The sequence below is a fragment of the Pholcus phalangioides genome, unplaced genomic scaffold (assembly GCF_987345545.1).
Source record: "Pholcus phalangioides strain wild (caught in Gottingen) unplaced genomic scaffold, Ppha-v1.0 ptg000029l_1, whole genome shotgun sequence".
In the NCBI taxonomy this organism is placed as follows: Eukaryota; Metazoa; Arthropoda; class Arachnida; order Araneae; family Pholcidae; genus Pholcus; species Pholcus phalangioides.
Window position 1 is genome coordinate 2664856 of NW_028301619.1, and position 12989 is coordinate 2677844.

The window sequence follows — 12989 nt, forward strand, 5'->3', positions numbered from 1 at the left end:
TAGCCCCAGCAGGAGGACATCACTTGCCACCATTACTCTCCACTTGTTTTGAAAAGCCCATTAAAATTGTTGCAGGTTAAGCAATATGAAACACCATTAATTGTGATACAGAAAGGAATGATATCAATCAGAAAAATGCTTCCTCTGTCCCAGAAAAAAGAAATGTTTTAGAAGTATTTTTTTTTACTGAAACAGATTTTTAATTTCTTTGTCTTTGATAAATGGGTTTACAAAACCATCGCTGATGATTATTGCTTGAATTTATGAAAAGCAGTTCTACCTCCAAAGAATTCATTACTTAAGTAAATTTTCTTGATTCACTTCCCCCATGAATGTAAATAATTTCTTTATGTATATTTACTGGGTGCTCACATTTGAGAAAACACATGACAGAGCATACTTCACAATCAGCATAATTCTGAATCTATGCTGTGTCATTGCAAACTCTTGCTACTTGAGCCAGACTTGGCATAGCAATGATTATCATTGCTATGCCAAGTGCATCCCTTGACTACAAGGGAAAATCTAAAAGATGGTGTCATCAATGTACACAATATAACATTACATTTCTGCCTATACGTTATGTATCTTTACTTTCTGAGCAACCCTCATATTTATTACATAAGTTTAAAAATTGTTCATTTTTCAATGGTCTTGTTTGGGACATTTTTTAAGAACTAAACTTCTTTTAGAGGTGTATTGCACTGAACCATTTCGCATTCCATTTGCTGGAAAAGTTGAGATATGTTGCTTCGACAAAACCGGCACCTTAACCAGTGACAGTTTAATTGTGGAAGGAATTGCAGGTTTGAAGTAAGAATACATTCTTTTCAAAAGTTTGATATTTATGTTTAAATACACAGAGTGGTCACTTTATTATGACCACCTGCTAGTTTTAAGCAAGTGAGCTATGGTGTCACGCTGTTCTGTAATTTTTGGCATGTAAACATAATATTTAAACTCACTTTCTCCAGTGTAGATTTGATCACAAATGTTTTTAGGGGACAGATTCAGTAAATTCTTCCATTTTATACATTTAGATGCATAAATAGTGAAAAAGGCCAAAATGTGCATATGCATACGATTTGGGCTCTACTCATAATAATTTATTTATTGTGCATTAAAACAGTCATAGCCAATTGCAAAAATAGAAAAATAACACAACTACACATACAAAAATAATAAATAAAACTGAAAAAAAAAGAAGAGAAATTGACATAATAAAAACATACAAGCAGTGGTAAATAAGATAAAACAAGATCACATTAAAAAAAAATTAATTTCATCCGGAAATATCTAAATTAATACTATTGAAAATTTCAAATAACTTAAGAATAGACTGGTTTTTTAAATATTTGTATTAAAAAAAAGAATGCAAAATAGATGTTGATTACGGATGCTGTAATCTGATATATGAAAGATGAGTTCACTTAATAACTGAATGCAATCAATATTGTTGAATAAAATTTCTTTAAAAAGTTTAAAAATCAAAAAAAATTTCTTTTGGATTCAAGGGTAGAAACACACACACAAAGGAAAATGAGTGATAGATGAGGAAAAAATGCTCATTAAAATCATGTCTTTTGAGAAATAAATATTTCAAACATTTATTTTGCGCTTTTTAATTTTTTTAATTATTTTATAGTAAGGATTTTAAACACACAGCCATACTCAAGAATAGATCTGCCATAATTTGATTTTTAATGTTTATAATCTGTGAAATTTCTTGTCATTCTTTTAATGAAACCAAGCTTTTTATAAGCACTATTGATGGTATTATCGATATGACAATTAAAAAAGAAGCTGTTTTCGTATATGATACCTAAGTCTGATGCAATATTTTTCCTGCAGAGAGAAATTCCATGTAGTTATAAATCGAAGGATTTTTCAGTCTACTGAATGTTACAGTGCAATGAAACATTTAGGACTATTCAGAAAAAGCTTATTAACACAGCACCAGTGATACAATTTAATTGTAAAAGGTGGGAATCATTGATATTGGAAGATATATCGAAATATCTTTAAATCATTAGCAAAAAGTAAACAATAATCCAAACTATATATATATATCAGCCAGGGACCCTACCATCCCCCCCCCATGCTTATAAAAGGATGTCAGAGAAACTGACATCTAGCTCTCACGATTACTGTAGGTGTCCATTCTGAGAGCGCATGTGCATTTTAGAGACAAATAAATGTTTGAGAATTGATATATTTAATTACAAATGGCTAGCAGCAACTGTTGAGCAGTTGGTATGATGACACAATCGAAGGCAACCAAAAGGTTCATTGTTCAAATCCCACACAAACTCTTTTTCCCTCTTCTATTTACTACTTCAGATGATTCTTTGGGTTTTCCTCCGAATATGTGGAGGGAAAATGATGCTTGTTGAAGAAGTGGAGGGAACCACTGACTGTGTGATATTTGAATTACAGTATTTTACACTTGCGATAGCGTTGCGTTGGTGAAAAATTCATTTTTTAATTTATTTCTGAGTTAAAATAATTACAATACAATCACAAAATCTCAAATATTTGCATTTTATTATGCAAAAAGTAATAATGTGTGTGGGGCGAGTGGTTGATATGCCATCCCCCTCGCAGCAAGCACATCATGACCCCATACACCTCCGGGAGTGTGTGGGATCATGGTGCAATAACAGCTTTGAGTGCAAGTGGAATATAAAAAATTAAATAAATATAATCATTCAAAAAATTGAAGATGTAAGGGAAAACTGAATAAAATAGTGTTACGTGTGGGATTTGAACCATGAACCTTTCGGTTGTTTTCGATTCTGCACTGTCATCGTACCAACTGCTCAACAGTTGGTGCTAGCCATTTGTAATTAAATATATCTATTCTCTAACATCTATTTGTCTCTAATGTGCATCCACTCCCAGAATGGACACCTATAGTAATCGTGAGCGCTAGATGTCAGTTTGTTTCGTATATCCTTTTATAAGGATGGGGGATGGTAGGGGCCCCAGGTCGTTGATAAATAACAAAAAAGCAGACATCAGTGAATAAATCCTTGAAGCACAAAGCACACCAGAAGAAGTATTACAAAAGCCTTAAGACTTTAGAAAAAAAAATTATATTTATATTTAATGCATAATATATCTTAGTTAAATAGGTTTGAAGCCATTTAAGCAGAGGAACATCAATACCAATTTTTGAGTTTCGCTAGCAATATTTCAAAATCCACACGACCAAATGCTTTTTCCAAATTGGTATAGATTACAAACTATTATGTTGTGTATAAAGAACTTGAAAATTGTGCATCTGAGTTTTAAAATCAGAAAAAAATTAATTTTTATGTAGGGGCAGAAGTCTTGTTGCAAACAAAATAAAAAATTAACAGCCTATAAATAACCAAATCAGTCATGACGTAATGGATGCTATAACATAGTAGAATAAGCCAATACTTTTTTTTTTTTTTTTTTTTGGCATGTGCTCCATGAAATTGACCTATGGCTGATGGGTATTTTTCTCATTCTTTTTGCAAACAATTGAAAAAACTGAATTTGCTCATTTATTGCTGACTTGCTTATCGAGCTTGTTTCATAAATGCTTGACAGAATTCAATTCAAGGCCATGACCTGGCCACCCATAATAGTCTTATTTTGTTGCTTTTCCAGTTATGTTTAACATTGGGTTAGATCTGCAGTCATTGTCATGCTGAAATATTGATAATGGCACATAGGCATACACAGGTTTTTCTCAAGGGAGGGGAATTCCTTCAAAATAACACTATAATCTTGGCTGGGGGGGTGGGGCATTAGAACCCCAAACCACGCTTTGCGCATGCCAGTGTAATGCCATGTGTCATTTAGAAAATTACAATAAATGGTTATGTGATAAATCTTTTTATATCTAAGAGAACCAACATCATTAGCGAAGGAAGCATCCCTCATACCATAACACATACTCCTTTAACAGTGAGAACCTACCTGTAATTGTTTCTCTCATTAATAATGGATATATTTTTTCTTTTCTCAATATTAATTGAAAGTTTTTTTGCTTGGTTGATGTCCAAATATTGTTTCTATACAGGCAGCCATATTACAAGTTTTATACTCACATTTAGTCCAGGATTCAAATTGAATTCATCAGTTTCACTGCAAAGTAGATTTTTGAGAATTTATTTTTACATTTTGATTTTGTATCTATTGTTTTGAGTCTTCTGAAATAAAATATATTTTCGCATGTTCTCCCACAGATTATTGAATAATAACATATATATATATATATATACACACACACACACAAGCAATTTTTAAACTAATGTGACAAACTTCAAAGGGTGATAAAACACAACAAAACAAATTAATTTTCATCCTAGAAAGTATGGTTACATGTGCAGCAGTTGGCCACTGAAGATCATTTTTCATTTCAGCACGAAACACGTGGTCAGATTACGGCCATGGTAAATCGGGTGGAGGCGAATTCTTTGTTTTTGTTCGTTGAAAATTAGGGGAGGAGTCAGCGCTAACGTGGCGACTCTTTTTCGCGCTAAAATAGGTAACCCTGACAGCAGCATCCATAAACTCATTTATAACTCATCCATCAACCTCATTTATAAACCCCTTATGTCATTGATTCGATTTTTGTGTTCATTTTATCCTAATTTTCCCGATATATTTCTATCGATTTTCGCATATTGCCGCATGTTAGGTTGATTCATATAAATTATATATATTTTTGTAATTTTTTATGTGCCCTTTGTCAGCTGCTGTGGTGGTCGAGTGGTCATAGTGATGGACTCGCATCGCAAGGATCCGGGTTCGAACCCCACCGGCGCCACAGTGGTTGTCGGCTGAAGTTGGTTTTCTGTGGTTCCCAATTTCAAGGCGCAAATGCGAGCCGATCTCCCTGTTAAAAAGTCTACACACTCAGACTGTTAGGTGCACTCACTTTGTTCCAGACTCTGCCACGAAAGCTGGGCTGGAAGAGATCTCAGCAACGGGATAAGTCCAGTGGCGAAACCCCTGGCATTTATTCACTGTGCCCTTTGTCAGCCATCTTGAATTGACTACCGCAAAACGGCGATTCCTTGGCGCGGAAAAAAGTCGCCACGTTAGTGCTTACAAGGTTCATGGGAAATTTATCAGGGAAAGCCGCTGAGTCTCTTTTTCTGTTAAAAATTATGGGGCTGTTTCCAAAAAAATACTGTTTCCAGGGGTGGGAACTCTGCGCCACACTGCGCCAAAATTAACATCTTGCGCCATCCTGCTCCAACAGTGTATTTTCGTATTTTTCTGCGCCAAATAGCTAATTTTGCTTCAGTATGCCCGGAATTTCGGAAAGGACGCCAAAAAATTTTTGTACCTGCTTACCGCGAAAATATATAATAGTCAATAAGTCCTTTACCTTGTTGGTAAAAGAAAGACTGGTTATGCACAGAGTAATTTTAATAAGTTTTTTTTAGAAGTTTACATAGACTATATTTGAGATGTGTATCATAGAAGTAGCCAAAATATTTGGAAGTCAAGTTTTTTCTCATGTTGTAACCTAAACCATACAGTATTAAAGTGGATTTCTAATTCAATAAATTAATAGAGTAATGACCACGATATATCCAATTCCATAGTGCTTGCTGTATAACAGGGCTATACTATAATTTGTAATCAAATTTGGTTTCTTTACATACTTAAATTTTCAAATATACAAATTTTATGTATTTTTGAAAATATTTTATTCTAGAGGAAAGGCAAAAGTTGCTTCTGTGCTCGGCGATATCTCATGTGAAACTGTTCAAGTTCTAGCAACTTGCCACTCCTTAGCTCAACTTGATGATGGGTTAGTTGGTGATCCTCTTGAAAAAGCAACTTTATCTGCCATTCAGTGGAATCTAACAAAAGGTTTGTTTTTTTAAGTCTCTGTAGTTCTGAATCAAGCCCCGCCCAGCAAAAATCAATAACATAAATGCAGTATATTCTGCTTGATAAAATTAATAGAATCAGTCATTTATTGTGCTTATTTATTAAAAACCTTAACTAAATTTGTTTCTTTCCTTATATATTTTTATTATTATTTATTATATATTAGTTAGCACATAGCAGTTCCTTCTTATATAGTTTTTACTGATTGGGATCACTACTAATTCCTATAACGCTAAGATGCCTTTTCAAAAGTGCTATGACCAGTAAGTGCACCAACAGTCTTTCGAATACCATTCTCGCTGAGTTTCATCAGCTTCAAAGCTGGGTTAAAGATAAGCATGCATTTTCTCTGTGTATTAGAAGTGGTCACCAAGTTGACTTCATTTCTATTTTGAGGAAAGAGGCAAACTTGTGCTTTCTCGTCGGCTTAGTCACACTGGTATCCATTTTGACTGACAATTTATTCTGAGACAAGATTGCCCTTACTTTTGACTAGAACACATATGGCTAAGCTTGAAGAAACTGAGTGACACTCAGGCTCTGTTGTACAGGCAATTTAAGCACTTTATCTTTTGTCACCAGAACTTTAGAACAAGTATGGGTTGTGTTGAAACCAGGGCTGGTTTAAAAAACCAAAAAACCGGGTTTTTTTTATTTAAACCAGATTTTTTTTGGCTTAAACTGTTTTTTTTTGTTATTAATAGCATTTACATTAAAAACAATAAATTCCTCAAAAATCATTCCTACTTCTAATAATTAAAGTGTTTATTAATGTAATTAACACAATTCCCATATTAATTAATCTATAAATATTTCTTACATTTTTATAAAAACCAGCTTTTGCAATTAAGTTATATTATAGCTTCAGGAAATATTTTGTATTTGAGGATTCTCTCTCTCAATGTAATTATTAATCCTATAACAAATGTTTTCTCCAGTTACTTTCAATACGCTTAATTAGGATGTTATTTTGGAAAAACTATGATCAAAACTAGGTAAATACAATGTGTTTAATGAAGCATAATTAATGCAGATTAATTAGCAATAATTTATGATATGCAGGTAATTTAGTTATGATTATAACTAAAGTTCTGATTTCAAAACACTGTAAATTAAAAACCACTGGTCAAGATAACTTGAAAATTTACATGAATGTTTCTGAAGCAATGGAATTTTGTATGATGAAGGGGAAAAAATTCCTAAAAATGTAAAATAGACGACGCTGCACTCATCCAGCACATGAGAAATTTGTTCACAGAATGGATGATAGTCAGTCAAAGCAAAATGATAATGCAATTAGCATGCCATGATTTCGTAATTCATGAAGGGAAAAAATTCCTAAAAATGTAAAATAGACGACGCTGCACTCATCCAGCACATGAGAAATTTGTTCACAGAATGGATGATAGTCAGTCAAAGCAAAATGATAATGCAATTAGCATGCCATGATTTCGTAATTCATGGAAACATCACAAAAATGAAGACATTTAAACAAACAACGACAACTTGCTCAAGATATTTTAAATATGTTGTTCTCACTGTGTTCTGGCTGTGAGGTGGAAGAAAAAAGTGCTTGTTCAACAACAGATCAGAGTAGGCGTATGCCATAGTAATGATGTGAATGCGCTTTCAATTCACCAAAGTTTGCAAGCTGATCATTGCATTTTGATACTGCACCATAACATTTTGGGGTATTCCGAAAGCCAAAAGTTGCAAGGGTTATAGTAGTATTCATCTGTCAGGTGAACTGACGACCAGCCAGGTGTCGTGTCATCCTATTATTGGCAAAAATGGCACCTTTGCTGGTGTCATAATGTGTATCTTGATAAAAGTTGGGCTATTTACCAGGGCCGGACAAATCGAAAAAAAGAAATTTAGGCGCCAGCCAAATTTATTAAGAGCAAAGTATGTTTTTCCCCAAGAAAAACAGTCCTGGATAGTATGGACCATGAATTATTAGTACACCGTCAATCAGCTTCTTTTACAAGGGGAAACCAGTATTAATTAATTAGGAAGGGACAATGCGAGGTTATGGTGTCTCGGGATTTTTCTCTAATAGGGTTGTTAATAAATAGAATAGCTTACCCCAATTCTAACACAATTGACACGTTTAAAAAGAAATACAATAAACATGTTGGGGTACATAGAGAAGCTATCCATACTTAGATAAGACAACCATAAATTTTTTCTTTAAGGGCATTGTATATTTCATCGTGTATATATATTATGTGTAATTGCATTTTTAATTGGCTTGCTGTATTTTTTGAAATATATGACATCCATATTTGTTATGGGCATCTTTTTCTCAGCCACCTTGTTGGGCATTTTGCTTGTTGTGGTGTTGTATTTGTATCTCTTTTATCACAATCAAATTGTTGCTAAAACCTACTATAATTACTTTGACGAACACAATTAGTTGAAGTTCTCAATCTGTGTTAGTTGAAGTAATTTTAGTAGGTTTTGTCAATAATTCAATTTTTCACTTCACAATCTCTCAACGCTTGTAGCCCACCATTAAATACCTGTACCTCTGTAGATAGAGGTAGTGTCACTCCATAGGAATTTTTGTGCAATATCAAATTGTTGCCAAAATCTGTAACCGCCATTCCAAATTTTTATCAAATATGTAATTTGACAAATGCTGATTTCAGTGACATATTGCAAAGAAAAGACAAAATTTCTCCTGGTCCAAATACTGTTATGGTTTATTGTAAGCTCTTTCAGAAGCTGGTGGAATAGATAAGTTTTTGGCAAATTTTACTGATTGTAGCTAGAAGAGTGTTTGCAGAATTGGAGATTAAAAACTTTGTCAATCTTTCAGTTCCTGTAGCTCGCCATTAAATCCAGATATTTCAATGAAATAGGTGTGACCTTATAGGATTTTTTCTGTGCCTTCAGAATATGTGGTCTCAGAAACTACGTAAATCTGGGTTTTTTTTAGACCTCACATTTCTTTTTTCTTCAATCCGGCATTTTGTCTGTTGTAGGCTTTGTATTTGTAGTATCTCGTACTAAATGGTTGAAAATAGGGAAAGACCTTTATTGTTTGTAGTTTGTGTGCTGTAATTCAATGAAACACAGGTATAGTTCTCTTGAAGTGTTTTTAGTTTATTCTAAATAATTCTTTGTTACCTGTTGTTATATTCTTCAAAGTTACGTCATTAGAAATTCTGAAAAGTTGGGCAAGAGTTAAGTCCAGAGTATAAAAATGTGTTTTATTTTTCATCATTTTTTTTTAAAGTGTTTATACTATGTGTTAGCCAGTATCTTAAAATTGATATTTCAATTTTATTTAAAATTTTTCAACTTTAATCTATAATTTTAATACATTTGATGTTTTGATAGGTGATGCAGTTGTTCCAAAGAAAGGAAAAATGCCAGGAATGAAAATCTTCCAACGTTTCCATTTTTCAAGCGCTTTAAAAAGAATGTCAGTGATTGCTGGGTTCAATGTGTTTGGCTCTTCAGAAACAATGTATATAGCGTCAGTGAAAGGTGCACCAGAAGTTCTGAGGACAATGGTATTGAATCTAAATCAATTTTTTCCAACTTAAACTAACTCAGCCTATACATATATAAAGCTTAGATAAAAAAAGAGGGTGAAATTATGAAGTTTATCGTTGTCTTCATTTTTATGTTCCATTATGTTCGTTGTTATAAAAAATTATTTGTTAAAATGTATGAGTGAAACTGCGCTATAAAATATGAGTGATTATATATATTTAATTCAAATAATTTGACCACATCAACTTTCCTTATGAAGCAGAGAGATGATGCCTCTTGGCTATTGATACAAAGTAGAATTGACTGACATGATTCAAAAATGAATATTCCTTCCAAAAAAAAATTCACCTCTGTAATGTATTCAATTATACTCTGTTTCCTTACAGTATTTGTTTATTTTTAGTTTAAAAGTATTCCTGAAAATTATGATGATGTGTACATGGAAATGTCAAGAAGAGGTGCTCGTGTTTTAGCTCTGGGCAGAAGAGAGTTAGGTACGCTCACACATGTTCAGGTTAGGCATTTTCTCTTTAGGCTTTGATATCTTTACCTAAATAAAGAACTGTTTTTTTTATTTCCTTATTAACTTTGGTCTCTCTTGAACTCTTTTAATACAATGTCTAAGAAATGATAAAGGATGAATGTTTTCACAAACAGCATCATGATGAAAGGAAAGTTCTGAGCTGTGTTGGAGTAGTATTTTAGTTCTCAGATAAAAATTTTTGGCAGGTGTAGCAGCTATCAGCGGATAGTTGTATATTAACTAATACAAAGAATCTTATATGGTTAGAATGCTTTGACTGTTTCTCTTTCTTTGATCTTATACAACACATGATGCCATATGCTATTCAGTCTGAAGCCTTTTTTCTTTCATCAAAATTTTTGCATGTTAATAGATTTCTGCAGTGAACATTTTCAGTGACGTCAAACACAAATTCAATTTCATCTCTGCTGTTCAGAGATGACAGGCGGATTCATATGCAGGGGTGCTCTAAGGTTTGTAAATCCCCCCCCCCAAAGCTGACCAAGAATTAGAAAAACATAATATCTCAGTGAAAAAATTGAAATATCGAAGGAAAATACCCTTTAAGTGCTATATTAACCAAATTTCTGTTAATTTAAATGTCTTTTGAGGGGTAGTAACTCTAAATTTCTCAGGAAGATAATTTTTGTGCCCTCTCCAACGGTTGATCTTACATACGCCCATAGGCCAAGACTGAAGCTGTTCTGGTATTCACAAAAAGACCAGGTGTGTATTTTATCCAGCTGGTATTATGCTGTTTAACTCTCATGGTAATCACGTTATAGCGATATAGTTTTAACTGGATCAATAACTTTGCCTGGGACTAGGGAAGACTGAAAGAAGACTGTGGAATGGGCAAATAATAAATTTGAAAATACACTAGTATTTGTTTCGGCACTCATTGGGGGCGGGGGGGGGGGCAGTTTACAAGGTGAAAACAAAAAGTTCTGAACACAATGAAAAACATGGTCAGATTCTGACCAAGTCGTTTTTCCATCAGTTTTGTAGAATTCAAAGATACACTCTTGAAGAGCTGATCATTGTTGGGCAATTCATATAGCATTTCTATGGATCTTGATGATTTTACTGCATTATCACCAGTAGCTTTTCATTTTTCTGGGAATATATAAAAAGGGAATCTATTCAATGAAAAAATGTGTTTTTATTGGGCTTTTTTTTATTTTTCATCATTTTACCACACATTGGTACTTTTGACTGTGCTAAAAAATATGTTTACACTCACTTGTGAGCTACCACCCTCTATTTTTTTGTTTTTTATTCATCAGCTGATGAGAGCATCAAACTAACAACTGTTGTCATGTAAGACAAGATGCCAGAAAATGCATGCAATTCTTGTTTGCTGCTGCTTTTGGAACCATATCAAATTTGATTTTCTAAGGAACATGATCTGAGAGTCTAAGTTGTCTTTATTTGTGTATGTATGTTTCTTTTGCGAAATAAATAAAACATTGGCAATTCACAATTTGTTTACATTGATGACTCACTCTCTCTCGGTAGATGAATATTTGATATGGCAGAGCTAATTTTATTCCTATGGCACCTTATCCTTTATTCAAAGAAACAAATTTGCTCCTTGCACACTCTCTGGTTCATGGACAACCTGAGGGACCATTACGTTGACAATAAAAAGGCATTTAAGAGAGTATGAAAGCGACAGAGGTAACCTGTCAACTTTTGATGAAAAAAAAGACATTGAAGAAAGTGATAAGGGGTAGTGAAATGAAGTTGAATCTAGGTTGGCAGGAAACATTGGCACTGACCAAAACCATTTTTCAAATTTTTCAATAATGGATGTAAGAGGGTCTGTTGGCCCCCCTCTTCATTAAGGATCTAGAGTAGAGAGCAATAAAAGCATGTGTATGATATTGTATCAGCAGATATCAAAGCCGTGAGGGATACTTCTATTTTGGATTTGATTCTTACTAATTTTGAGGATCTTACTGAGCATGTTTTGGTTGGAGACAATTTTTCTTCCAGTGAACATCAAGTGGTTAGCTTCATTTGTAGCTTCTTAAGAGGTAAACCTAATAACAAAAGAATGGTTTTCTGTTTTCAAAGAATTGAACTTCTCAGAAAAAGGTTAACAGTAATTTTCTCAAAGACCTGTTGGAATCAGTGAGTATGCTAAGTTAGTGGATGGAATTTAGGACAAAACTATCTGATGTTTTGATGACATCATTCCCTTTGTTTGCAAAAGGTGCAAATTGTGCAAAGGTGGGTGTTGAATTGTTGTGCAAAATTTGTTGTTCATTAGAAAATCAGATCTGATATGGTGTTAAAAGTAGCAGCAAATAAGAATTGCATTTCCCCAAATTTTTCATCATGTACTGAATGAACTGGCATGTTGTCCTACATGACAACAGTTATTTATCAGGTTTGACAAATAAAAAAACAAAAATTTGTTGCGCAAAGGTGAGTTATTCCATTTCAAATCATCCAGCAAAATGCAGAAATGCAACCCATAGTCACAGATTTTAATGTTCTTTTTTTATTTGTTGCTTTCACCAACCTTCCTAACCATGTAAAATATTATTTGCATATCTCTAAAACTTTTTGTAAAAGAAAAATGTTGAAATTTATTGGAAAATGACAGATGACATTTCCAAGGCTTATTTTTTGAGCGGCATTGTTTGTGAAAATGAATCTTAACTTTTTATTTTCAATACATGCAAGTGAAATTTTCACCAAAGTGTTCATAAAAATATGCAGAAAATGAATAAAAATCACACTAACATTTTAAATTTATACAGAAAAAAATTACGTAAACTTTTTTTTTGGGGAATTTTTTGTAAGAAAAAATTCAATTTTTCTAACTTGTTTTTAGACCAGAGGTACAGATGGTGTTAAAGAATTTCATTTCTTTAAATTGCTCTTAAATATATAGAGTAAAAACTGCAGAAAAAAAATGTCATTTTGATCGTTGAAATATTTATGCTGGCTCATAACACAAAACTTAACAAAATAAGACTGGGCTACTCCTATTTCAAATCATGTAATTAAATACTGGAATAAAACCTATTATCTCAGATTTAATTTAATATTTTTTATTTATTACTTC

The 12989-nt window shown here is 33.1% G+C and overlaps 1 protein-coding gene across 1 annotated transcript in view; it reads left to right on the top strand.

Moving 5' to 3' along the window:
* Nucleotides 1-12989, top strand: part of LOC149067581 (endoplasmic reticulum transmembrane helix translocase) — a 121279-nt gene that overhangs the window by 53419 nt on the left and 54871 nt on the right. The window contains exons 10-13 of the mRNA XM_089252424.1: nt 693-813; nt 5705-5862; nt 9229-9404; nt 9791-9901. Of these exons, the coding sequence (XP_089108550.1) occupies nt 693-813; nt 5705-5862; nt 9229-9404; nt 9791-9901 (566 nt within the window). The remainder of the gene's footprint in view (nt 1-692; nt 814-5704; nt 5863-9228; nt 9405-9790; nt 9902-12989) is intronic.